At 40.9% G+C, this 27,994-nt stretch overlaps 1 protein-coding gene across 2 annotated transcripts; it reads left to right on the forward strand.

Moving 5' to 3' along the window:
• Nucleotides 1–27,992, forward strand: Tmco1 (transmembrane and coiled-coil domains 1). Of its 2 annotated transcripts, none has more exons than XM_048358331.1 (7): nt 1–226; nt 594–671; nt 6,938–6,997; nt 8,540–8,586; nt 12,065–12,132; nt 16,422–16,566; nt 27,406–27,992. In XM_048358331.1, exons 1-7 carry the CDS (start codon nt 157–159, stop codon nt 27,502–27,504), a joined length of 567 nt encoding a protein of 188 aa, XP_048214288.1. In that variant the 5' UTR covers nt 1–156; the 3' UTR covers nt 27,505–27,992. The 2 variants fall into 2 exon arrangements, with proteins under 2 accessions (XP_048214288.1, XP_048214289.1); XM_048358332.1 differs by lacking the exon at nt 27,406–27,992 and adding an exon at nt 22,859–22,940.
• Nucleotides 27,993–27,994: the final 2 nt, after the last annotated feature.

The raw sequence follows: 27,994 nt of genomic DNA on the forward strand, positions 1-27,994 counted from the left end.
GGCGCCGTGCTCCGGAAGCGGAAGTGGGACCTGCAGTCTGTCAAAGTGCGGGTGTTCCTCGGTGGTCTGGAGACCTAGCTTGTCTTTTTCTCTGGCTCCGGAGCGCACTGCACCTGTCCCTGCTGCGCTGGTGGCGCGCGGGGACAGAGGTGCAAGATGAGCACCATGTTCGCAGACACCTTGCTCATCGTCTTTATTTCCGTGTGCACGGCGCTGCTCGCGGAGGGTGAGAGCGGCTGTTTCACTGTTGTTTGTTGGGTCTCATAGAGGTGGGCGCCTGGGTTCCAAAGCTCGAGGGCTTTTCTTGATAGGGAGAGGGGGGAGACTTGGTCTATTGGGAACCCCTGAACTACTCGTGGACGGCAGCCGGAGGGGTCGAGTGGAATCCTTACCCTATCTCTGGTGTAAGGTGGATTTCACCGGCACGCCTGACAGTTGGTTTGGATTGAAGAGTCAGTTGTGTTTCCGTTTGAGAAAAGTTAAGTACGGATAAATAACGGAGGGCGTGTCGAAATTCCTACGACTATAACCGCTAATAACTTGTCACCGTCCTGACCATTTCCTCAGTTACCATGTTGCTTTCAACGTTTTAGGCATAACCTGGGTCCTGGTTTACCGGACAGATAAGTACAAGAGACTGAAGGCGGAAGTGGAAAAACAGAGTAAAAAATGTGAGTATGAGTCCATGTCCACAGTAAGTATTCCGAGGCACCAACTGGCAGAAAAAAATAGATAATTATAGATAATTTAGATTTCCAGGTGTAGTAATCTTGGCACACTTGGGAGGCAGAAATAGGAAGATGACTCCTTCAAGGCCATCCTGAGATATATAGGAAACATTCTGTCTCAAACACATACAAAAATCAACTTGACATCTCCCAAGAAATGGAAAACTTCTGTTTTATTTTGTTTCTGGTGCCAGCCTTGGGGTTTGAATGCAGGGTCTTGGCGCTGTCCATGAGCTTTTTTTCTTTTCTTTTTTTTTATTTTTTTGGCCAGTCCTGGGCCTTGGACTCAGGGCCTGAGCACTGTCCCTAGCTTCTTTTTGCTTAAGGCTAGCACTCTGCCACTTGAGTCACAGCGCCACTTCTGGCCATTTTCTATATATGTGGTGCTGGGGAATCAAACCCAGGGCTTTATGTATATGAGGCAAGCACTCTTGCCACTAGGCCATATTCCCAGCCCCTGTCCATGAGCTTTGTGGTTCAAAGCTAGTGGGCTACTACTTGGCCACAGCTGTACTTCCAGATTTGTGGTGGTGAATTGGAGATGGAAGAGTCTCACTGACTTTCCTGCCAGAGCTAGCTTCTACCCTCGGTTCTCCTATCTGACCTTCTGAGTAGCTAAGATTACACACATGAACCACCAGCCCACTGCAGAAATAGAAAAACTTTATGCAACCTGTATGATAAGACTAAAGTGGAAGAAGGATATAGCAGATACATGTTATATGCTGTAATTGCTCTAAAGAAGAGGTTGATAGGGACCGTGGAAACCTTCCTGAAGCAGATGGCCTATATATAAGTCCCCCACGGATAGTTAGAATTTGGATAGTGAATGGGTAGGGGAAGAAAGTAATTCCCAGTAAAGGAAAAAACATACAGACAAAATATGGAAATTTGAATTTATAAAGTGCATTTGGAGAATGAGAAATCATATCTAGTGCCAAGGTAAATGCTGTCTTTAGGGAAAAGCCAACTTTCATTTTGGTGAGCAGATTAACAAAATTTGAGAAGAGGTTTAAGAATAGGCAAAACTTTAGAAATAAAGCAGAACATCATTGAAGGTGCAATGTGTCCTGGGTATTGAACTCAGGGTCTGAGTACTATCTCTGATTTTCTTTGTGCTCAAGGCTAGCACTCTACCACTATGAGCCACAACATTTCTGGGTTTTGGGTTGTTTTTTTTTTTTTTTTTTAGTATTTAATTGGATATAAAAGTCTCCTGGATTTTCCTGCCCAGGCTGACTTTGAACCTCAATCCTTGGCCTCCTGAGTAGCTGGGATTACAGGCACCAGCCATCACAGCCTGAATATGAATGGAGTTTATTTTTTAGATAGCATCTTGTTATATCATCCAGGCTGTCCTTGAGCACAATCCTGCTTTGGTCTCCTGAGTGCTGTGTTAGTGAATGATTCTTTTTAGAATCATAGGCCCTGGATTTAATCCCCAGAATTGCAAAATGAAACAAAACAAAAAATTCTCATGTGATCCACATAGTAACCATTTGTGGTCAGTTGAATAAAGGTTGACTCCACATTATGGGAAAGAAGATTGTTACTCAAAGTTAATGATATATTTTCATTACAGAGCAAATGAAGAATTAGAGACCAAACTAAGTCATGAAATTACAGTTTACTATTTCACATTCAGTCTTGGTAATATACTTCACCAAATTCATTATCTTTATCTTCAAAATGTGATCCTCTTCCAGAGTGTCCTCATCTTAGGTGACTGGAATCTTTTAGCTTCCAGTGGTAAAGGACAGAAACTTTGACATACTTTTAAAATTTAGCTTCTAGGCATCATACTCTTTTTTTTTTTTTTTTTTTTAATTTTTTTTTATTATCAATTGAACATAAATTTTTTTTTTACAAGGTGCTGTGCAAAGAGGGTGCAGTTACATAGTAGGGCATTGTGTACATTTCTTGTGATATCTTACAACCTGTTTTCCCATCCCTTGTCTAGGTCAGGTAGACCCATATGCAGTATACAATGTATCAAGCACATATACAGTGTTCACAGACTTGGTCTCTACTGTCTCTCCATCTCCCTTTGTTAACAGTCATATATCAGGGAGATCATGCCCCTTTGTTTTCTGTGTTCTAGGCTTGTCTCACTCAACATTATTTGTTCGAGTTCTGACCATTTCCCTGCGAATAACAATATTTCACCATTCCTAATCGCTATGTAGTATTCCATTGTGTATAAGTACCATATTTTTTGGATCCATTCATCTGTGGAGGGGCATCTGGGTTGTTTCCAAATTTTGGCTATTGTGAATTGTGCTGCGATAAACATGGAAGTACAAATGTCCTTTTGATATCTTGGGTTTTGCTGTTTAGGATAGATGCCTAGGAGTGGTATGGCTGGGTCATAGGGTAGGTCTATATTGAGCTTTTTGAGAAACCTCCATACTGTTCTCCAAAGTGGCTGTACTAATTTGCACTCCCACCAACAATGGAGAAGGGTTCCTCTTTCCCCACAGCCCCTCCAGCATTTGTTGTTTCCTGAGTTCAGAGTATAGGCCATTCTAACTGGGGTGAGGTGGTATCTCAGGGTTGTTTTTATTTGCATTTCCTTTACTAGCAGGGATGTTGAGCATTTCCTCATGTGTTTCTTTGCCATTTTTATATCTTCTCTTGTGAAGTCTCTCTTTAGCTCTTTTGCCCATTTCCTAATAGGTTTATTGGGCTTGGAGGGGCTTAGTTTTTTGAGTTCTCTGTAGATGACAGATATCAGGCCTTTGTCTGTTGCTGTGCTGGTAAATATCCTTTCCCATATCGTTGGCTGTCTTTCTATTTTGGTGGCTATGACCTTAGCTGTGCAGAAACTTTTTAATTTGTAGTAGTCCCATTTGTTGAGTCTTTCCCCTATTTGTTGTGCGCCTGGGACTCTATTCAGGAAGTTCCTTCCTGTGCCTATAAGTTCTAGTGTCTTTCCTACTCTGTCCTTCAGTAGTTTCAAGGATTCAGGTCTGATGTTGAGGTCCTTGATCCATTTTGAGTTGATCTTGGTACATGGTGATAGGCTTGGGTCTACTTTGAGTTTTCTGCATATGGCTGCCCAGTTCTCCCAGCACCAGTAGTTGAAGAGGCTATGTTTATTCCATTGTATGTCTTTAGCTCCTTTGTCGAATATCAGTTGGCTGTAAGATAGGCATCATACTCTTGATGTTACTCTTACTTTATTGGCATTCTTTTTTTTTGCCAGTCCTGGGGCTTGGACTCAGGGCCTGAGCACTGTCCCTTGCTTCTTTGCTCAAGGGTATCGCTCTACCACTTGAGCCACAGCACCACTTCTGGCTTTTTCTATATATGTGGTGCTGAGGAATCGGACCCAGGGCTTCATGCATGCTAGGCAAGTGCTCTACCACTAAGCCACATTCCCAGCCCCTTTATTGGACATTCCTTTTTTTTTTTTTTTGCCAGTCCTGGGCCTTGAACTCAGGGCCTGAGCACTGTTCCTGGCTTCTTTTTGCTCAAGGCTAGCACTCTGCCACTTGAGCCACAGCGCCACTTCTGGCCGTTTTCTGTATATGTGGTGCTGGGGAATCGAACCCAGGGCCTCATGTATACAAGGCAAGCACTCTTGCCACTAGGCCATATCCCCAGCCCCTTATTGGACATTCTTATGCAATTTTTTGTTGATTTCTCTTTTTGATTAACCTGTTGGTTGTTGGGGGGTAACAGTACAATTTTTCCTCCCCCCCCCCCACATATATAGATATAGTGATACTAAGGATTAAACCTAGGACCTCTAATGCCAAGCAAGCTCTCTAGCACTGAACTACAGCCCAGACCCTAATTCATTTGTTTTACATTCACTGCCTCAATTACTTTTGGGCTGTATTTGTCAGCACCCTCCAAACCTGTATCTCTAGCTCCCTCTCCTTCTTATAAGATTGAGTATTCCAACTATACATTTTCCATCTTAATGTAACAAATGCTCAAACCTAGCATGTCCAAAATTGCATACTGTTCTCCACTTCTAGCTTCATTTTATTTTTAGTCTTTTTGAGCCTCATCAATCTCAATTCTGTCCTTTCAGTTTCTCAGGTCATAAAACTCATGTATTTATCTTTGGTTCTTCTGTCACCATCCATATCCAGTTTATCAGCAAATACTGTTGGGCTGCCTAAAGATACATTCAGAACCTGGCTACTTTTTACTACCTCCTCTAGTATCAACCACTGTCCAAACACCATGATCTTTATATGGATTATTGCAGTAGCTGCCAACTAGTATATAATGTGTCCTTAGCTTTTCTGAAAACACAACTCGAACAATCCTTTTAAAAGCTTTCCAGATTATGCCTGTCATTTGCTTACAACTCTGTGGTAGTGTCTCATTTTCACTCAAAGGAAAAGCCAAAGCCCTTACTAAGTATTCACCCTTTTGCCACTCATCATCTCTCCTTCCCATTCAGTTGGTTCTCTCCTCACTTGCCTGCTTTCTGTTCATCACACACAATAGCCATACTCCTATGCTGAGATCTTTCTGGTGGTGGTTTGTTCTACCCAGAAATGTTCTTTTCTGTAGTACCTGGTTGGTAAACTTCCTAGCTTTTAAGTTTTGGGTTTTTCTTTTTTTTGGTCGGTTTTGGGGTTTGAACTCTGGGCGTGGGTGTTGTCCCTGGGCTTTTCAGCTCAAGGCTAGTGCTCTACCACTTGAGCCACACTGTTACTTCTGTTTTTCTGGTGGTTAATTGGAGATAAGAGACTCACTCACTTTCCTGCCTGGGCTGGCTTTGAACCACAATCCTCAGATCTCAGCCTCCTGAGTAGGATTACAGGCACAAGCCACTGGCGCCTAGCAGCTGTTAAGATTTGGTACATAGGTTACTTCTTTTTTGTGGGTTGGTACTGGGACTTGAGTTCAGGGCCTGGGTGCTATTTGTTAGCTTTTTTGCTCACGGTTGTTTGGTGCTCTTGAGTAGCTAGGATTACAAATGTGAACCACTAACAGTCAGCTACAGTTCACTTCTAAGTCTTAATTTGGCCACTCTGTTTAAAACTTTAGGCTGTTCACTTGCCCTCCCTTTACTAATACTGTTCTCCCTTATCCTGCTTCTTTTTCCTTCCTACCACCTCTGCTTCTACCTACCATGGCTCTTATACTTTACAATATGCTGTAGGATATACTTACTGTCTTACTATTTTTATTTCCACTTGCTACAATAAAAACATCACCTAGGTCCTGATCTTTGTAGTCGCCTTATGTGTCCTGTGTACACAGAACGGTGAAGCAGTGAAGATAATCATCCTCACCTTAGGAGGATTTGAAACATCGCACCTTAGGTTTGATTAGATATTACTTCAACATAATACTTTTTTTTTCCTGTCTTTTCTTTTTTGGTGCTGGGGCTTGAACTCAGAGCCTGGGCACTGTCCCTGAGCTTCTTTTCCCAAGGCCAACACTCTACCACTTGAGCCACAGTGCCACTTCTGGCTTTTTCTGTTATGTGATACTGAGGGATCAAACTCAGGGCTTCATATAAGCTAAGCAAGCACTCTACCACTAAGCCACATTCCCAGCCTCAATATAATTTAATTAATTAACTTTAATTAATTATGTTTAATTAATGATGTTTACAATTTTTTGTAGTGCTAATGACGAATCCATCAGCATATAAGCACCCCATATAAGTACTCTCCAACTCTAGCCTATGATTATTGTATTATTATTAGAATGTTATGTCAATTTTAACTTTTAGTAACAGTGAGAACAGGCCAGTTTTGGCCATCACCAGTATGTATAATTTCCTTTTAGAGCTCCTTTCCTTTCCTTTTTCCTTTTTCCCTTCCTTTCCTCTCCTCTCCTGCCCCTCCCCTCTCCTCCCCTTCCTTTCCTTTCCTCTTTCCTTGCCTTGCCTTGTCTTCGCCTTTCCTTCCTTCTTTCCTTTTCTTTTTTTGTGCCAGTTCTGGGGATTGAACACCAAGGCCTGGCTGTCCCTGGGTTTCTCTTGCTCAAAGCTAGCACTGGACCATTTGAGCCACAGCACCATTTCTGGCTTTTTTCTGTGATTAATTGGAGATAAGACTTTCACAGACTTTTCTGCTCTGTCTGGCTTTGAACTGTGATTCTCATATCTCAGCCTCCTGAGTAGTTAGGGTTACAGGTGTGAGTTTCTATTCTTCATCCAGCTGTGACAGCATCTTTTGTTTCCTTAGAATAGTGCATAGTTAATATTTACTGTGTTAATGTTTTGTTTATAGTGGAGAAGAAGAAGGAGACAATAACAGAGTCAGCTGGTCGACAACAAAAAAAGAAAATTGGTGAGATATTACTGTAGATAAAATTTAAATTTTTTGGATGTTTTTAGATGATTAAAATGTAATGAAGGTATTAATAATGATAACTCATCTTTGTATAATTTTATAATCATAAAACACTTGTATACCTTCTTTTGATTCTCAAACCTTTTTTTTTTTTGGTTGTGGGGCTTGAACTCATAGCCTGGGGGCTGGGGATATGGCCTAGTGGCAAGAGTGCTTGCTTCGTATACATGAAGCCCTGGGTTCAATTCCCCAGCACCACATATACAGAAAATGGCCAGAAGTGGCGCTGTGGCTCAAGTGGCAGAGTGCTAGCCTTGAGCAAAAATAGAAGCCAGGGACAATGCTCAGGCCCTGAGTCCATGCCCCAGGACTGGCCAAAAAAATAAAATAAAATAAATGAACTCATAGCCTGGGCACTGTGAGCTTTTTTTTTTTCTTCTTGCCAGTCCTGGGGCTGGAACTCAGGCCTGGGTGCTCTCTCTGAACCTCTTTGTGCTCAAGGCTAATGCTCTACCACTTGAGCCACAGTGCTACTTCTTGCTTTTTCTGAGTAGTTTATTGGAGAAAAGAATTTCACAGGGCTGGGAATGTGGCTTAGTGGTAGAGAGCTTGCCTAGCATGCATGAAGCCCTGGGTTCGATTCCTCAGTACCACATAAGCAGAAAAGGCTGGAAGTGGTGCTGTGGCTCAAGTGGTACAGTGCTAACCTTGAGCAAATGAAGTGCAGGGACAGTGCCTAATCCCTGAGTTCAAGCCCCAGGACTGGCAAAAAAAAGTCTCATGGACTTTTTCTGCCCCGATTGCCTTCAACCTGCGATCCTCTCAGCCTCCTGAGTAGCTAGGATTACAGGTATGAGCCACCAGTGCCCAGCTCAAACCATTTCTGAATTATGACAAGTTTAAGCACGATTAGTTTTACTCTTTAACATTTGAGTTTTATTAAAATGATTTAGAGGGCTGGGGATGTGGCCTAGTGGCAAGAGAGCTTGCCTCGTATACATGAAGCCCTTGGTTCGATTCCCCAGCACCACATATACAGAAAATGGCCAGAAGTGGCGCTGTGGCTCAAGTGGCAGAGTGCTAGCCTTGAGCAAAAAGAAGCCAGGGACAGTGCTCAGGCCCTGAGTCCAAGGCCCAGGACTGGCAAAAAAGTAAATAAATAAAATAAATAAAATAAAATGATTTAGATTTTGCTGAGGGTTCTTAGCATAGTCTATATAAGTTTTATGTTTTACATTTAAGGTGGTTATATCCAGTTCAGTCTAAATCAGTTTGTATGTATTGTTGCCATGGTATTCTTATTGAGACCTCACTATTGATGGAAATCAAAGTAGGGACCGGAAATTTTATACGAAATAATTTTTCCTACTGTGAGAACTAATGGCCATATATTTTTATTTTTTCAGAGTAATTTAGAATATAATACACAATTTATAATTTGACATTGAAACAAAATGCTTTTACAATCCCTAGTCAGTGCTAATTACAGAAAAGCTGTGTGTTCAACACTTGTGTTAACCAGTTCATTAATTGTTTTAGAGAGACAAGAAGAAAAACTGAAGAATAATAACAGAGATCTATCAATGGTAAGACTCTTAAATATAATGTCATAGTAAACCATGTAAGGTTTTTGTTTTTTCCCCACAAATGTCTGATTTGCATCAACTGCATTGCACTTAGCTTTCTAGAAATTTTTCACTTAGGAAAGTTATACATGGTTTGGGTGCCAGAATGTTAACCACTTAGGAGGCTGAGATCTAAGGATCATGGTTTTAAGCCAGGCAGAAAAGCCCCTAAGACTCTTTACCAGTTAATCAGCAAAAAGCCAGAGTGAAGGTATAGCTCAAGTGATAGAGACACCAGCCTTAACCAAATGCTAAGGAAGGGCTGGGAATATGACCCCCTGGTAAAGTGCTCCCCTCGTATACATGAAGTCCTGGGTTCTATTCCTCAGCACTAGCCTTGAGCAAAAAGAAGCCAGGGACAGTGTTCAGGCCCTGAGTTCAAGCCACAGGACTGGCACAAAACAAAACAAAAGCTAAGGGAGAGCCCTTAGGCTGTGAGTTCAAGCCTTAATACTGGCACCGAACACCACCACCACACATGAGTATGCTTAGATCAAATAGAAGCTGCTGATTTTATTTATTTTTGTTGCCAGTCCTGGGGCATGGACTCGGCCTGAGCACTGTCTCTGGCTTCTTTTTCCCAAGGCTAGCAGTCTACCTCTTGAGCCACAGCACCACTTCTGGCTTTTTTCTATATATGTGGTATTGAGGAATCGAACCCAGGGCTTCATGTATATGAGGAGAGCACTTTACCACTAGCCCATATTCCTAGCCCAGAAGCTGCTGATTTTAAACCCATGTTATTTATTTTATTTTTTGTTGGTGGTGGGGCTTGAACTCAGGGCCTGGGCACTGACCCTGAGCTATTTTGCTCAAGGCTAGTGCTCCATTACTTTGAGCCACAACTTGACTTCCAGTTTTTAGGTGGTTAATTGGAGATAGGTGTCTCATGGATTTTCCTGCCCTGGCTGGCTTTGAACATGATCTTCAGATCTCAGCCTACTGAGTGGCTAGGATTAGAGGCATGAGCCGCCAGCACCCAGCTTTGAACCCCATTTAAAACAATACAAATATTTGGCTTTTGTATGTGTGTGTGGCAGTCCAGAGGCTTGAACTCAGGACCTGGGCACTGTTCTTGAGCTTTTCCACTTTTGGTTTTCTGGTGGCTAATTGGAGATAATGAGTCTCACAGGTCTTTTCTGCCTTGGCTGGCTTTGAATCACAATTCTCTGATCTCAGCCTTCTGAGTAGCTAGGATTACCATGTGAACCATTGGTACTCAGACTACTTGGCTTTTAGAGGTTGTCACAGAGGAGATCAAAATCTGTCCTCTTTATACATTTCTTAGTTTCCTTACTTTTTTTTTTTGGCCAGGCCTGATCACTGTCCCTGGCTTCTTTTTGCTCAAGGCTAGCACTCTGCCACTTGAGCCACAGCGCCACTTCTGGCCATTTTCTGTATATGTGGTGCTGGGGAATCGAACCCAGGACTTCATGTATACAAAGCAAGCACTCTTGCCACTGGGCCATATCCCCAGCCCCCTTACTTTTTTTTTTTTTAACTTTTAGTTTTATTTTTTTGGAGAAAGTGTCTGTCTTTGTAGCCAAGACTGGCCTTGAGCTTGAGTTCCTTCTGCCTTTTTCTTCCCAATGCTGGGATTTCAGGCAGGTGCCACCATGTCTGGCTCCTATGTTTTTACTTCCTGACTTGTTTTTTTGTTTGTTTTCTTTTTTTGCCAGTCCTGGGGTGTGGACTCAGGGCCTGAGCACTGTCCTGGGCTTCTTTTCGCTCAAGACTACCACTCTACCACTTGAGCCACAGCACCACGTCCGGCTTTTTTCTATATATGTGGTGCTGAGGAATTGAACCCTGGGCTTCATTTATACGAGGCGAGCACTTTACCACTAGGCCATATTCCCAGCCCCTGGCTTTTTTTTTTTTTTTTTTTTCTATTTTGGTGGTAGCACTGGAACTTGAACTCAAGACATTGTACTTGCCAGGCATTTTTCTACTGCCAGCCATGTCCCAAGCCCTTCCCTTCTAGTTTGAAGTGAAGTAGCTATTTTCTTTTTCTTCCTTATGTTGGCACTGAATCTTTGGTTTATGGTGATTTGTGTAATCCCAATACAGAGGTTAGAATGTAGAGATAGCTTTTATTTTAAGAGTTCTTTTGTTCTGAGTATCCGGTGTAGTGTAAAGTATACTTTATAATTTTTGCTCATTTATGCACTTATGAGATTATATGATCTAAAAAGAATTTAGTTGCAAATAATATTTAACTAGCAGTAGCCTAAAACAGATAATGATGTCTGCTGATGCGCCAGAAAGTCTAGAAGTTGATAGTCCAAGATTAGTGTAAGAATTCAGTACTATCATCAGGTCCTTAGCAAACCTTCACTTGGTTGTATAGTGGCTGCTTTGCTTGGGACATTAGGGTTTTTATGCTTTTTATTCCAGGCAAGGAGAATCTCTTTCAGAGTTGTATTTGTAGTTGCTCAGGTCTGTAATCTCACCTACTCCACCAAGGCTGAACCAGAGAATCAGGTCTGAGGTAGAGAATTGCTTGAGTCCAGGAGTTCAAAGTCAGCCTAGGAACTTAGGGAGACCCCATCTCAAAAGAAAATAAATAGTAGGCGCTGGTTGTTCATGCCTGTAGTCCTAGCTACCTACTCAGATTGAGATCTGAGGATCATGGCTTAAAGCCAGCCCCAACCCAGACAGGAAAGTCTGTGAGGCTTTTTTTTTTTTTGGCCAGGGCCTGGGCACATCCCCTGAGTTTCTTTTGCTCAAGGCTAGCACTCTACCACTTGGACTGCAGCTCCACTTCTGGCTTTTTTGGTAGTTTAGTGGAAATAAGAGTCTCACAGAGCCAGACACTGGTGGCTTAAGCCTATAATCCTCGCTACTTTGGAGCCTGAGATCTGAAGATCATGGTTCAAACCTCGCCATGGCAGGAAGTCAGTGTGACTCCTATTTCCACTAAAACTACCAAAAAAAGCTAGAAGTAAACTGTGGTTCAAGTCTCACAGATTTTCCTGCCTGGGCTGGCTTCAGACTGTGATCCTGAGATCTCAGCCTGCTGAATAGCTAGGATTACAGGTGTGAGCCACTGGCACCTGGTTTATGGACAACTTTTTAAAAAATGACGTGAAACCAAAACTAATTTGTGCCAGCCCTGGGCTGGCACTTTGGGCTTAGGAGCAACGTTTTGCTCAGGGATATCATTCTACCACTTGAGCCACAGTGCTACTTCCTGCTTTTTCTGTGATTAATTGGAGATAAGAGTCTCTAGGATTTTCTAACTTGGTCTGCCTTTGAACCACGATCCTCTGATTTCAGCCTCCTGAGTAGGAAAAACTTTTTTAAAAATATAACTTTATTGTTATTATTAAGGTATTGTATAGAAGGATTGGCATTTCATAAGTCAGGTAACATGTAAAGTATGTTTTAGTGATGGTTTTCTTTAGTGTAAAATGACAATTTATTGATTTCCTTGTAGGTTCGAATGAAATCTATGTTTGCAATTGGTTTTTGTTTTACTGCCCTAATGGGAATGTTCAATTCCATGTGAGTATCCTTTTATATGCCCTTGTCTAATAACTGCATTGTGTAATTGCATATATGTGAGCCATAAATTTTTTTTTTTTTTTTTTTTTTTTTTTTGGCCAGTCCTGGGCCTTGGACTCAGGGCCTGAGCACTGTCCCTGGCTTCTTCCCACTCAAGGCTAGCACTCTGCCACTTGAGCCACAGCGCCACTTCTGGCCGTTTTCTGTATATGTGGTGCTGGGGAATCGAACCTAGGGCCTCGTGTATCCGAGGCAGGCACTCTTGCCACTAGGCTATATCCCCAGCCGTGAGCCATAAATTTTTGACAGTATCATTTTGATTTAATTTCCAATTTATATTCTAGTACTCAAGCACAAGCACACAAAAAGAAATGAATTATTTTCCCATTGATTTTTTTTCTTTTTTTTTTTTTTGCCAGTCCTGGGGCTTGAACTCAGGGCCTGAGCACTGTCTCTGAACCTCTCTGTGCTCAAGGCTAGTGCTCTACCACTTGAGCCACAGCACCACTTCCAGCTTTTTCTATTTATGTGATACTGAGGAATCAAACCCAGGATTTCATGAATGCTAGGCAAGCACTCTACTACTAAGCCACATTCCAAACCCCTTTTTTGCTTTCCAATACTGGGGTTTGAACTAAATGTTTTATGGTTACTTGGCTTGCTTACTTGGATAGTGCCTCTCTATTACTTGAGCCACTATTGAAGCCCAGCTTCTTTGCTGATTATTTTGGAGATAGAATCTACTGAACTTTTGTGCGGTCTTTGAGCCGTGATTCTCCAGATCTCAGCCTCATAAGTAGCTAGAATTATAGGTATGAGCCCCTAGCTCCAGACTATTCCCTTTGGTTGTAAATTACTTAGTAGTATGTTTCTTCAAGTTGAAATTCACATAAAGATTCTTTGACTCTTAAAATAGCCTTAACAACTATAATTTTGTTTAATGACAAGGTCAGTTACTGTTGACTAAACTACCACATAGCAGACCCAAGTAACTGCTAAGCTGCTTTCAGCAGAGGTTAAGAAAATGTCCAAAAATAACACCACTTGTTACTTTTTCAGAGATCATCTGAATTGTATCACATGCATTATCATTTCCTTTACGTTCTCTCTTCCTTTTCTTTCACTTATTCTTCTTTCCTTGCTTCCTTCTTGTCTGTCTGTCCATCTTTCCCTGACTCACCTTTCTAAGTGCACCCTTCCCTTCCTATTTACTTAGTACAGACTTTATACCAGACACCAGGAAATAACAAACAAGATGTGACACCTGCCTGTTAAAATGTTTTTAAGTTTTGTGTTTGTTGTTGTTTTTTTAATTTTGAGGCAGGATCTTCCTGTTTAGCCCAGATTGGAATTAAGCTCATTGGTCTTCCTGCCTCAGCCTCTTAAGTGTTGGGGTTGTAGGTCAGTATGCATTACCTAATAGTATCAGGTATAGTAGGGAAGAAATTTTGTTTTGGAGAGAAATTTAGGTTATTCAAATGATTTTAATGTAAAATTTTGATTTAATATGCAAGCACATAAATAACTTGCCCAACACATCTAGAAGTCCCATAATTTCTAGCTTAATAGTTCTAAACTCAAGCCAGTCACTAGTGGCTCATGCCTGTAATCCTAGCTACTCAGGAGGCTGAGATCTAAGGATTGTGGTTTCAAGCCGGTCCAGGCAGAAAAGTCCATGAGACTCTTACCTCCAATTAATTATCAAAAAGGTGGGTGAAAAAGCCAAGGAACAGTGTCCAGGTCCTGAGCTCAAGCTCTAACACCAGCACCCACCCTCTCCCCCAAAGCAATATCTCAGAATATTATGTGTATGGGGCTGGGGATATGGCCTAGTGGCAAGAGTGCCTGCCTCATATACATGAGGCCCTGGGTTTGATTCCCCAGCACCACATATACAGAAAATGGCCAGAAGTGGCGCTGTGGCTCAAGTGGCAGAGTGCTAGCCTTGAGCAAAATGAAGCCAGGGACAGTGCCCAGGCCCAGAGTCCAAGCCCCAGGACTGGCCAAAAAAAAAAAAAAAAAAAAAAAATATATATATATATATATATAATGTGTATGATTTAGTAGTTTTTTGTTTTGTTTTCTTGCTTTACCATTCATATATCCCATAAATTCCTATCCAGTGACTTTTACTCTGTTTAGTATGGGTATTGGAGATCTTTCAGGCTTGGAAAAGGTTCATAAAATCATATTGGCCCAGCAATAGTGGTGTACAGGTGTACAACTATAATCCCAGCTGCTATGTAGGTGGAGATTGGGAGGATCTCACCAATAAGCTGGGTATGTTTGTGTATATCTGTGATTCCACATAGGCAGGAGACATAGGTGGAGGGACTGCAGTGTGAGGCTGGCCTAAGAGAAAAAGCATGAGACTATCTGAAAAACAAAGCAAAAAGGGCTACAAAAATGGCTTAAGTGTTTGAGTGCCTGTCTAACAAGCACAAAGCCCTGAGTTCAAATGCCAATGCTGCCATAAAGAAAAAAGTCATTTGGTGTTACAGTTTAGAACAGTGCTTCTCCAAATATAGTTTGGGTTTTTCTCTAAATCTTTTCAGGAAGTCTTTAAGTCCAACACACTTTTCTAATAATTCTGAGATGTTATTTGTCTTCATTTCTAATTAATGCATATTAATAGCTATAACTAGACTAGCAAAAGCTTTTAGAGAAGATCCTCAATAATTTGTCAGTATGTGAAGAAGTTTTTATATCAAAAGAATTGGTTTTTTTTTTAGGTTTTATTAATTTTATTTACTTCATCTCGGAGGCAGGTAGTTATAAAATTTCAAGTATATTGAAGGGGGTAACACAGATCATGAAATGTTGTATTTATATTCATAAACTGCTTACATAAATGGCAAAAAATTAAAGACGGTAAGTTGGTATATAGAAACCAAAATGATTGTGGGATTCAATACATTAAATAGATTAAGTGGCACAAACTTTGAAATAAAAGTTAAGGTGACATTTAAAAAATAAATGAGGGCTGAGAATATGGCCTAGTGATAGTGGCCTGCCTAGCATACATGAAGCCCTGGGTTGTATTCCTCAGTACTACATAAGCAGAAAAAGCTGGAAGTGGCACTGTGGCTCAAGAAGTAGAGTGCTAGTCTTCTTAAGCAAAAAGAAGCCAGGGACCGTGCTCAAGTCCTGAGTTCAAGCCCTGGAACTGGCAATCAATTAATCAATCAATCAATAAGGAAATAGTTATAAAGAAAAATGAAAATATTTTGGAGGGATAGTTTAGGAAAATTGGTCTGCCTTCATTACTGTGGATGGTATTGAAGAGCAGAATGTATTCATAGTACTATTTGGATATATGATCATGTTTATCATCTAAATCTCTTTTCTTTTGAATTTGAAAAGCATTTAATAATTTTGCTAAGGTGACTTTTTTTTTTGTCAGTCCTGGGGCTTGAACTCATGGCCTGAGCACTATTCCTGAGCTTCTTTTTGCTCAAGGCTAGCATCACTGTACCATAACAAGACTTCTGGTTATTTTTGTTTATGTGGTATTGAGGAATCAAACACTATCGTGCATGATAGGCAAGCACCTTACCACTAAGTCACATTGACAGCCCTCCTAAGGTAACATTTTTTTTTCAAATTTTTATTATAAAACTGATGTACAGAGAGGTTACAGTTTCATACATTAGGCATTGGATACATTTCTTGTACTGTTTGTTACCTTGTCCCTCATGCCCCCCTCCCTCCCCCCCTTTCCCTCCCCCCCCCCAGGTGTTCAGTTCACTTACACCAAACAGTTTTGCAAGTATTGCTTTTGTAGTTATTTCTCCTTTTTTACCCTGTGTCTCTGAAATTTGGTATTCCCTTTGAATTTCCTACTTCCAATACCAGTAAACACAGTTTTCAATATACTCAGATAAGATTACAGAGATAGTGTAGATACAACCATAGGAAGGTGATACAAGAACATCATCAATAATAGAAACTACACATACACATAGGACGTTGAAAGTAGTTACAACTGTGATATAACAATTGTTTCCATAACATGGAGTTCATTTCACTTAGCATCATCTTATGTGTTCATAAGGGTATAGCTATTAAAGAATTGGGACCACCAGTTAAGAGATTGGTGGGGTTAATCTAGGCCCATTACCGTATCTCTGTCCTTAAGGTTCATAACTGTTTAGCACATCACCCTTCTTTGTTTTTCAGAGATCAAGAGTATTAAAGTTCTACTTCTGTCCCAGAGTCTTCTCTAAAAGTAAGAGGGTTGCCAGCCTCCCAAAAATAATAATTCCTTGTTTCATTCTGCCTTTCCTTAGATTTGATGGTAGAGTGGTGGCAAAGCTCCCTTTTACTCCACTGTCCTACATCCAAGGACTGTCTCACCGAAACCTGCTGGGAGATGACACCACAGACTGCTCTTTCATCTTCCTGTATATTCTGTGCACTATGTCAATTCGGCAAGTGAGTGACTACATCTGTTATTTAATATTTAATATGTGTATACTTCCTGTTCTCATACTTAAAATTAGCTTTTCCTCCCCTAATACTGGAAATGTTTATCTGCTACTACTTAGATATTTCAGCTGCTTTTAGAATTCCAGGGACTATCCTAAAACTATTTTAAACACAGGCAAGTCTCATCCTATGGAATAATGATATTAAATGAAGTATGATTTTTTTTTTCCAGTCCTGGGGTTTGAACTCAGGGCCTGGATGCTGTCCCTCAGCCTCTTTGTACTCAAGGCTAGCACTCTACCACTTGAGCCACAGCACCACTTCTGGCTTTTTTGAGTAGTCTATTGGAGATAAGAGTCTCATGGGGACTTTTCTGTCTGGGCTGGCTTCCAACTGCAATCCTCATATTTCAGCCTCCTGAGTAGCTAGAATTACAGGTGCATCCAGCCCAAATACGATCTTCATACTCTGCTGTTAGAACTCCAAGGTTCCTTCTTCATTGCATCTAAAATTACAAAAGTAGAGCGAATTTGGATTTTCGCGAATCATGTTTTTCATTATATACCAGGGCCCTTTGGCAGTTCAGGAGCTCCAATGATTTTTTTTTTAAGTTATTTACAGTTAAGATGAGTCCTGGACATTAATAGTAAGAAGCTAAGGGAAATGGAAAGGTGATGAGAGCCCAGAAGAAAGACCAAACATTCAGTCAGTAGGCAAAGGTTTATAGGATTAAGTAGTCTTTGAAATGAATGTTTAGTATTCTATTTTTGAAACAAGAATCTCATTGTATTGCCCAGGCTGGTCTCAAATTTTGGGCTCCAGCAGTCCTCTCACCAGCTTCTTTTTTGGCCAGTCCTGGGCCTTGGACTCAGGGCCTGAGCACTGTCCCTGGCTTCTTCCCGCTCAAGGCTAGCACTCTGCCACTTGAGCCACAACGCCGCTTCTGGCCGTTTTCTGTATATGTGGTGCTGGGGAATCGAACCTAGGGCCTCGTGTATCCGAGGCAGGCACTCTTGCCACTAGGCTATATCCCCAGCCCCCTCTCACCAGCTTCTTGAAGAGTAGGTACTACAGGCATACATCACTTTACCTGGCTAAGAGGAAACTTCAAAAGTGAAAAGAATGTCTGGTGACTCATGCTTTTAGCCCTAGCTATTTGGGAGATTGAGATCAGGAGGATTACAGTTTTAGGCCAGTCCAGATAGAAAAACCAAGAGACTTCATCTCATTTGAGGAAGCTAGGTGTGGTAGCACATGACTATCATCCTAGCTATGATAGGAAGTAAAAAATAGGTAACTAGTAACTAGTGCTAAAAAGGATACAGCCCAGTGGTAGAGTGCTTGCTTAGCAATCCTGAGTTTAAGCTCCAGTACTTGGGAAAAAAAATTAAAAAGCAGATTAAACGTTCACCCTAAACTAAAGCAATTTTGTGATGTATTACTAATTCATATAAGGATTATAATTGTTGCTAATTTATATAAGCATATGAGCCTGGTTATCATCTATTATGTGTTTATTTGTGTGTCTGTCCTCAGGCCTGATCTCAGCCTGGGTGCTGAATCTGACCTGTTTTTTTTTTCCCCCCCTCTCAATGGTAGTACTCTACCATTTGAGCTTGCAGCTCCCCTTTGGTTATTTTGGTAGTTAATTGCTTATAAAAACCTCATAGTCATTCCTTCTTTGACTGGCTACAAACCACAATTTTCAGATCCCATCCTCCCAAGTAGCTAGGATTCATGTGTGAGCCACTGGCACCAGGCATTATTATGAGTTTCTTCTTCTTTTTTTTTTTTTGGCCAGTCCTGGGGCTTGGACTCGGCCTGAGCACTGTCCCTGGCTTCTTTTTGCTCAAGGCTAGCACTCTGCCACTTGAGCCACAGCACCACTTCTGGCCGTTTTCTGTATATGTGGTGCTGGGGAATCGAACCCAGGGCCTCATGTATATGAGGCAGGCACTCTTGCCACTAGGCCATATCCCCAGCCCCTCTTTTTTGTTTGTCTAATTCTATGCTTTTTTTTTTTTTTTTTTTTTTTTTTTTTTTTTGCCAGTCCTGGGGCATGAACTCAGGGTCTGAGCACTGTCCCTGGCTTCTTTTAGCTCAAAGCTAGCACTCTACCACTTGAGCCACAGTGCTACTTCCAGCTTTTTCTGTTTATGTGGTGCTGAGGAATTGAAACCAGGGCTTCATGCATGCAAGGCAAACACTCTACCACTAAGCCACATTCCCAGCCCCTAATTCTATGATGTTATAGATAATATATATGCCATTGACTTAAGAGCTTTCAAGAAAAAGCAGAAATATTTCACTAACAACTACTTGAAAAGTGCAAGGCAAGTCAATGGAAAAGAGGTAAATGAATAAAGAGAGAAAGTGAGGAGAATGCACTTATAATAGGGAAATTCAAAGGAGGGGTTGAGCTGGGAGGGCTGAGGGAGATAGGGGTGACATGGCTCAAGATGCATTGTACTCAGAAACTCGTTTGTTGAATGGTAATCCCTTTATACAGTTATCTAAAGATAATAAAAATAGACTGATATTTCACTGACTAGAAAGTTGATTTTTTTAGACCCATTCATTTCAGAAGTCTTAAAATACTGGAGAGAGAAGAGGAATATGATCTAAAGTGGAAGAAATACAATAGTTGGAGATTTTTTTTAATCCTAGAGAGGCTGTGAATGTGGCTTGGGCTGAGAATGTGGCTTGGTGGTAGAGCGCTGCCTAGCATGCATGAAGTTCTGGGTTCGATTCTTTAGTATCACATAAACAGAAAGAGCCAGAAGGGACAAGTGATGATGTGGCTTAAGTGGTAGAGTGCTAGCCTTGAGCAAAAAGCCATTTCTGGCCTTTTCTGAGATTAATTGGAGATAAGAGTCACACAGACTTCCCTGGCCTGGCTGGCTTCTAACCGAGATCCTCAGATCTCAGCCTCCTGAGTAATTAGGATTACAGGAGTGAGCTACCTGTGCCCAGCTTTGGGCTGACTTTTCATTTCCATCCTCTGGAGCTCAGCTTCCTGAGATCTAAACTAGGATTCCAGGCATGAGCCACCAATGCCCTTATTGACTGATTATCCTTCAAAAGTCAGACAACTTCTCTTAGCCTTAATTGTAAAATTAAGGCTAAAAAGAGGATTAGTATATTATCTCACCATGCTATGATAATGAGATTAACAATGAATGCAAACAGTAATTATTCTTCAGGTCACTGTTTGGAGTAATTTTAATATTAGAATTGTTTCCCATCCCCAGATAGAATCAATTTCTTTTTAAGACTAAAACATAATGTTTTATCAACTAAAAATATGTGTAATACCTCTTAATTTATCTTTCTCCTTAACTTTTGTTTACTTCCTTAATGTTTAGTAATTAGCTATCTTGACCTTCACATCACAGCTGTTTCCTCCATTGTAATTTTGTAGCAGCTTCCTCCAGAAGTGTTAAATTAGACCAAGGTAGTGGTGGAATTAAAGAATACAAAGAAGCCAGTGTAATGATTCAAGCCTGTAATCCCAGCCCTCAAGAAGGAACATCCTCTGAGTTTGAGGTCAGCCTGGGCTATAGAGCAAGACTGTCTCAAATAAACAAAAAATTCCCTTTTATTTCAATCAATAGTAGATTGAATAAATGCTAACTCTCTCTCTATGAGTGCTCTAAACTTTTAAACCCCAAGCCAATTTACCAGGTAAAGACCTAAGGGAAAACTGGTCTATTAAAACTTGCTAAAAGGGTTTAAAGTAAAACTAGCTAAAAAGGTTAGTAAATGGTTCTGAAGTAAAGTCAAAGATGAAGTTTATCTTTTTTCTTTGATCACATTAAAAAAATTTATTGCCAAGGTGATGTACAGAGGGGTTATAGTTACATATGTAAGGTAGTGAGTATATTTCTTATTAAACTTGTTACCACCTTCCTTGTTTTTCTCCCACCTTCTCTCCTCCCCAATTCCCCCACCCTTTTGTCACATTTTTAATATGTTTGTAATCTGAAAGTGTATAGGAGTCACTGTCTACTGGAGGTATTTGTGCTCAATACAATGAAAAAGGTGTGTGTGTTGGGGGGCAGGGGGTTCCTAGGGCTAAACCAAGGGCCTGGGCGCTGTACCTGAGCTTCTTTGTGCTCAAGGCTAGCACTCTACCACTTGATCTACAGCACCACTTCCAGCTTTTTCTGAGTAGTTTATTGAAGACAATAGTCTCACTTTGCCAGTGCTGGTGGCTCACACCTATAATTTTAGCTACTCTGGAGGCTGAGATCTGAGGATCATGATTCAAAGCCAGCCAGGCAGGAAAGTTGGTGAGACTTTCCAATTAACCACCAGAAAGCTGGAAGTGGCACTGTGGCTCAAGAGGTGGAATGCTAGCCTTCAGCAAAAAGAAGCCAGGGACAGTACTCAGGCCCAGAGTTCAAGCCCCACGACTGACAAAAAAAAAAGAGTCCCACTGACTTTCCTGCCCTGGCTGACTTCCAACTGCCATCCTTAGTTCTCAGCCTCCCGAGCAGCTTCTAATAGTGAAGGACAAGAAACTTTGACATACTTTTAAAATTTGGCTTCTAGGCATCATACATACTCTTGATGTTACTCTTACTTTATTGGGCAGCTAGGATTACAGGTGTGAGCCATTGGCTCCAGGCCACTTCTGGCTTTTTTGCTAACTAACTGGAGATAAGAGTCTCACTGATTTTCTTGCCCAGGCTGGATTTGAAATGAAATTCTTCTCGTCTTCCAGAGTATTAAGATTAAAGGAATGAGTCACTGGTACCTCGAAAAAAGTAATTTTATCCTATACTTCTCTCATGACTTTCCTAGGGTGAAGAATTTTGTGGACTCTAAAAAAGTTTGAAAGGAAAAAAAAAAGCATCACCAGCACCTGTAGTTTACAAGCACGCATTTTTGTTTGTAGTTTCACACTTCATACTACTCTAAGAATGTATGTGGCCCAGGAAGTAATGCTATTAACCCAGAAGAGCATTCCTTGGGCAGCATCTTGTTTTGATTTCTGTGTATATTGCTTCAGTGCATGGGATACAAGGCACTGGAGACTGGTTGTGTCATTGTTGAAGGTTGATTATAGTCTTTATATTGTGTGGGAATTCTCTTCAATCTCTGTTAACCCTAAACCCACGTAATGATTTTAAAATTTCAGACCATATATTTTTCAATTTTGAGATTCTTTTCAGGTATGTGTTTCCTCTGTTGAGATTTCTTGTTTGTTTATTATATTTTCTTTTATGTACTCAGGCACAGTTATTTAGCTGCTTTAAATACATAGTGTGATAATTCTAAATTTGGAATTTGGACTGTATCCCATGGATTGTGTTTTCAGAGTAGGGGTGGGAGAGAATTGTTTGTTTTGAAACAGTCTGGTAATTTGGCCCAAGCCTGCCTTGAGCTCAAAATCCTCCCACCTCTAACTCCTGAGTAGTTGAATAGTGGGATTATAGATCTGTACAACTACGTATAGCTTTCTTCATGTTTCTTGATACTTCTAGCTATTACTATCATCACTGTCGTCGTCGTCATCATCATCATCATCACATCTTGGACAGTTGTAGAGAATCTGGATTGTCTTACTGTTTATGAGAGTGTTGTTTTTTTTTTTTTTTTTTTTTGCCAGTTCTGGGGCTTGAACTCAGGGCCTGAGTACTGTCCCTTCTTTTTGCTCAAGGCTAGCACTCTGCCACTTGAGCCACACCACCACTTCTGGCTTTTTCTATATATGTGGTGCTGAGAATCAAACCCAGGGCGTCTTGCATGCTAGGCAAGTACTCTACCACTAGGCCACTAGGCCACATTCCTAGCCTGAGAGTGCTGGTGTTGTTACTGCTTAAATGTACTGTTAATGTGCTGTTATTACTTTGTTTCCACTTCCAGCTTTTTGCTGGTTAATTGGAGCTAATAAGTCTCATGGACTTTTCTGCCCACTCTGGCTTAGAACTCAGCGTCCTGAATAGCTAGGATTATTGGTATGGGCAACCGGCACCCAGCTTCAGTTTTAATGCTATTTTTTTTTAATCCAATGATAAACTTGTTTATTAGTTTTACTCCTGGAAATTTTATTATTTTTGAAATGAAGTATTTCCATAAAAGGCTTGCTCATCAGTTCTTTTTTCTTCTTTTTCTTTCTTTCTTTCTTTTTTTTTTTTGGCTAGTCCTGGGCCTTGAACTCAGGGCCTGAGCACTGTCCCTGGCTTCTTTTTGCTCAAGGCTAGCACTCTGCCACTTGAGCCACAGCGCCACTTCTGGCCATCTTTCTATATGTAGTGCTGAGGAATTGAACCTAGGGCTTCATGTTTACGAGAACATCCAGAAGATTCTTGGCCTTGCCCCTTCACGAGCTGCTACCAAGCACTCTTGCTGCTAGGCCATATTCCCAGCCCCGGTTATCAGCTCTTTTAATGCTTTTTGTTGATGTTGTTTGAGTTATTTCTAGCTAGGCTGTGGCTTATGTGCAGTAGTCATTTATGTGCTTCAAGTTAATATGAAACTCTTAATAGTTCAATGTTTTGTGTCTTGAAAACTATATTTTCCTTCCAGTTTCCTAGTTTAAATTATAGTAAACTTACAATTTAAAAGACATCAGGGGGGCTAGGAATATGGCCTAGTGGTAAAGTGCTCGCCTCGTATACATGAAGCCCTGAGTTCGATTCCTCAGCACCACATATATAGAAAAAAGCCAGAAGTGGCGCTGTGGCTCAAGAGGTAGAGTGCTAGCCTTGAGCAAAAAGAAGCCAGGGACAGTGCTCAGGCCCTGAGTCCACGCCCCAGGACTGGCAACAAAAACAAAACAAAAGACATCAAGAGATTTTTAAATTGGCTTTAAATTTTCTAAAAGGGTAAAGGCCCATTTAATTGACACTTGTCTCTGCAGAATAGTTAAGCAAGGATCTCTTGCATATTTTGCCTGGATTATATATTATTATATTTGTTGAGTGGACAAATAGGTTTATCATCATACATTTGATAATGTCTTATTTCTGACTTTATTCTTATTTCCCATAATCCTCAACTTAGTGCTAAATATACTGTAGATGCTCAGGAAATACTGATCACATTTAAAAGATTGGAAATAGCTTTCTGACTGCCCTATGCAAAGAGATTTTTTTTTTAGAGATGGGCAAGAAGGAGCCTTTTTTTAAATTATTATTATAAAGATAGCTCAGACCTGGTGCCAATATCTCACACCTGTAAATCCTAGCTACTCAAGAGGCTCAAATCCGAGGATATTGGTTTAAAGCCATCCTGAACAGGAAAGTCTGTGAGACTTTTGTTGCCAGTTAACCACCAGAAAAGCTGGAAGTGGAGCTGTGGCTCTAGTGGTAGAGTGCTGGCCTTGAGCAAAAGAGCATTTCTCCTTTAAGCATGAGCTAAAGTTCTATTACATATATTGGATGCTGGGTGCTGGTGGCTCTCACCTGTAATCTTAGGCTACCCAGGAGGCTGAGATCTGAGGATTGCAGTTCAAGCCAGCCTGGGCAGAAAAGTCCCTGTGAGACTCTTATCTCCAATTACCCACTTAAAACCTGGAAGTAGAGCTGTGGCTCAAAGTGGTAGAGCACTATCAGGGACATTACCCAGGCCCAAGCCCCACAACCAATATACATATACATATACATATACATGAGTTTTTTGTGGTAAATATAATTTAACTGAGTTCTTTCTTAGTTTTCTGTGTTTTTGTTTCTGCCAGTCCTGGGGCTTGGACTCAGGGCTTGAGATGTCCCTGGCTTCTTTTTTGCTCAATGCTAGCACTCTACCACTTGAGCCACAGCACCACTTCTGGCTTTTTCTGTTTATGTGGTGCTGAGGAATGGAGCCCATACAGTTCAACATTCCATTATATTCTAATGGTGTTATCACAGGAATATAAATGTTCTTTACATAGTAGTGTCATTTTTCAGGCAAAGGATTGAAGGAGTATATGCTTCTAGAGAAGCACAGATTGGATAGTTTCAGTCTCTTATGTCAACAGATACTCTATAACTATTGAGTGAATAGTCTCATGCATGCAAATCTTCCACAGGATGAAGTTTGAATTGAAGACCAGAACTTTACCATACAAAGTATGGTGTAAAAGAGCCTACTAAGCTAAAACCCAAAAGCATGTAGGTTTAAATTTGTCTCTGTTCTTAATTTATTTATTTTTGGACAAGCCAATTTCTAAGTTTTAGTTTTCTCAAGTAGAAAATTAAGAAATAGAGTAAGAATAATATCTAAACTCAAAGTGATCAGATAATTTTGTTCTGAAATGGCATGTAAATTTTTTTTAAGAATTGGCCTTTATTTAACCTTTGCACATTCCTGAACCCACTCCATGCTCTTTAAAGCATGTGCTGTGGATGCCTCCTCACACTGTTTACATGAGTGCTGTTTAGTACACCCACGCCTGTCTGCTCCCACCAGTATCATTACCTTCCAAGTCATTGTGTTTGCCCAAAACTATTTGTTTGGGTTTTACTTGTTATTGTAATTGTGTAATTTAGCTAAATGTTACATTAGCCATTGAAATCAGAGGGCAAAAATAGTCATTTTATGAAAACAACATAAATTTTTTTAAAAACGGAATAAAGATAAGCTTTCTAGCCAGGTGTCTCATGTCTGTAATCCTAGCTACCAGGAGGATGAGATCTGACAATTGTGGTTGGAAGACAGCCTAGGCAGGAAAATTTGTAAGATTCTTAGAGCTGTGGCTAAAGTGGCAGAGTGCTAGCTTTGAACAAGAGGAGCTCAGGGATAGCACCTAGGCCCAGAGTCCAAGCCTCAGGACCAGAAAAAAAGAAAAGAGAAAAAAAGAAAAAGACATGCACCAGTGGTTTACAACTCTAACCCTAGCTACTTAGGAGGAGGCTGAGATGTGAGGATCGTGGTTCAAAGTCAGAGCCAGCCTGGCAGGAAATTCTATGAGACTTTTTTTTTTTCTTTTTTTTGCCAGTCCTGGGACTTGAACTCGGGGCCTGGGGTGCTCTTCCTGAGCTTCTTTTCTTTTGCTCAAGGCTAGCACTCTACCACTTGAGCCACATCGCCACTTCTGGCCTTTTCTGCTTATGCAGTGCTGAGGAACCGAACCCAGGGCTTCATACATGCTAGGCAAGCACTCTACCACTAAACCACATTCCCAGCCCATCTATGAGACACTTATCTCCAATTAAATAACAGAAAAAGCTGAAAGTGGCACTGTGGCTCAAGTGGTAGAGTATTAACCTTGAGCTAAAGGAGCTCAGGGACAGAGCCCGGGCCCAGAGTTCTAGCCTTCTTTTTGGCCAGTCCTGGGCCTTGGACTCAGGGCTTGAGCACTGTCCCTGGCTTCTTCCCGCTCAAGGCTAGCACTCTGCCACCTGAGCCACAGCGCCCCTTCTGGCCGTTTTCCATCTATGTGGTGCTGGGGAATCGAACCAAGAGCTTCATGTGTAGGAGGCAAGCACTCTTGCCACTAGGCCATATTCCCAGCCCCCAGAGTTCTGGCCTTAAGACTGGCAAAAAAAAAAAAAAAAGCTAAGTTTTCTGAAAGATATATTATTGGATTAGATATAAGTAAGATAAACAAAAAGATGAGGGGATGGGAGTGCCTTAAAAATGTATAAGGAACCTTTTCAATAAAGATAAAGAAAATAATTTTAAGAACCTGTAAAAAAATGTATAAGGATTCTGGACCCAGTTGCTTTGAAAGTCTGCGAGTTCTTTCACCACTTTAAATGAGTTGGGTCTGAGCATTGTGGGCTAAATCTATCCAGAAGGCAACATACTACAAGAATATACTCTATATTCCTTATGAGTTGTTTCCTTTTTTTTTTTTTTTTAAATCAGTCCAGGGGCTTGAACTCAGGGCCTGGGTGCTGTCCCTGAGCTCTTTCACTCTTCCACTTTGAGCCTAGCTCCATTCCCAATTTTCTGGTGGTTAGTTGGAGATAAGAGTCTCATAGGCCTTCTTGCCTGGGCTGGCTTGCAACTGCGATCCTCAGTCTGTTAGGTTTACAGGCATGAACCACCAGTACCCGGCTTTCCTCTTTTTTTTTTTTTTTGCCAGTCCTGAGGCTTGAACTCAGAGCCTGGGCACTGGCCCTGAGCTTCTTTTTTTCAAGGCTAACGCTCTACCATTTTACCATTTGAGCCACAGCACTACTTCTGGATTTTTCTGTGTATGTGGTACTGAGGACTTCATTCATGCTACCACTCTACCACTATGCCACATTCCCAGCCCTTTTTTATTTGTTTTTTTTGTTGTTGTTGTTTTTTTGGCCAGTCCTGGGCCTTGGACTCAGGGCCTGAGCACTGTCCCTGGCTTCTTCCCGCTCAAGGCTAGCACTCTGCCACTTGAGCCACAGCGCCGCTTCTGGCCGTTTTCTGTATATGTGGTGCTGGGGAATCGAACCTAGGGCCTCGTGTATCCGAGGCAGGCACTCTTGCCACTAGGCTATATCCCCAGCCCTCCCAGCCCTTTTTTAAAGTTTTACTTTGAGTCTGAAGTTATAGCTCAGTGGTAGAATGTTTGCCTACCATGAACAAAGCCCTAGATTCTGTGTATATCCTTAGCACTGCAAAAAAAAAAAAAAAAAAAGAAAATGAAAAAGCATACATAAAATACTCAGTTAATGATTCACCACTGTAACAAATCAGCTTTGTAGTAGGCTCAAAGTCCCATCAAGTTAAAGAGTGCAGGTTTTTTTTTTTTTTGTTGTTGTTGTTCTAGGGTCTTCCTTATATTGTAGGACTTTTTAAAAAACACAACAAAACAATCATCCTATTGTAGATCATAGTAGAAGTTTTAATCCTCTTTGCCTGAGATCTGTGTAAAATACTTTATTTTTCATCTCATTTTAAAATATAACTCTTATTATGCTTTCTTCACAGAACATCCAGAAGATTCTTGGCCTTGCCCCTTCACGAGCTGCCACCAAGCAGGCAGGTGGATTTCTTGGCCCACCGCCTCCTTCTGGGAAGTTCTCTTGACCTCACACAGAAGAATCCTTTAATTCTTTTCATTCTTTGTAGTCCCTCAGTTCAGACTGGCAACTCTTTTATAGCAAGAGCCACGAGCAGCCATAGTATTTGGAGCCATTTTCTAGTTTTGAATTATTTCTCAGCATTTTGGATATAATGAGAGCGAGAATGGCACCAACAAATAAGATAGTGCTATTGGTCACAGATTTTTTTTTGGTAGGTGGATTGATTCCTTAAGTTCTGTTGATTTTTTTTTTTTACATATCAAAACCAAGTATCTTTCTTGTTTTGCTCACATACATGTTTTCTGTGGGACTGACACTCAAGGCTGTGAGTACATGCTATGTGCCATGGAAGCTGACCCTTACGCGCAATTAAGAGAGCTCAAAGAACAATTTAGTTTGTATAACTAAACTTAATTAGATCTATTTGTTGTGTTTTTTAAAGCTAAACATATCCATTGAGATCAATAAAGAGCCAAATTTTTAGCTATTTCATC

Source organism: Perognathus longimembris, chromosome 11 (assembly GCF_023159225.1).
Source record: "Perognathus longimembris pacificus isolate PPM17 chromosome 11, ASM2315922v1, whole genome shotgun sequence".
Lineage (NCBI taxonomy): Eukaryota > Metazoa > Chordata > Mammalia > Rodentia > Heteromyidae > Perognathus > Perognathus longimembris.

What these genes read in the sequence shown, in the direction of transcription:
- Tmco1 (XM_048358331.1), top strand. Translation starts at nt 157, where the DNA reads ATGAGCACCATGTTCGCAGACACCTTGCTCATCGTCTTTATTTCCGTG. An exon ending in CACGGCGCTGCTCGCGGAGG is followed by an intron (nt 227 to 593) that starts GTGAGAGCGGCT and finishes TCAACGTTTTAG; the next exon opens with GCATAACCTGGGTCCTGGTT. An exon ending in ACAACAAAAAAAGAAAATTG is followed by an intron (nt 6,998 to 8,539) that starts GTGAGATATTAC and finishes TAATTGTTTTAG; the next exon opens with AGAGACAAGAAGAAAAACTG.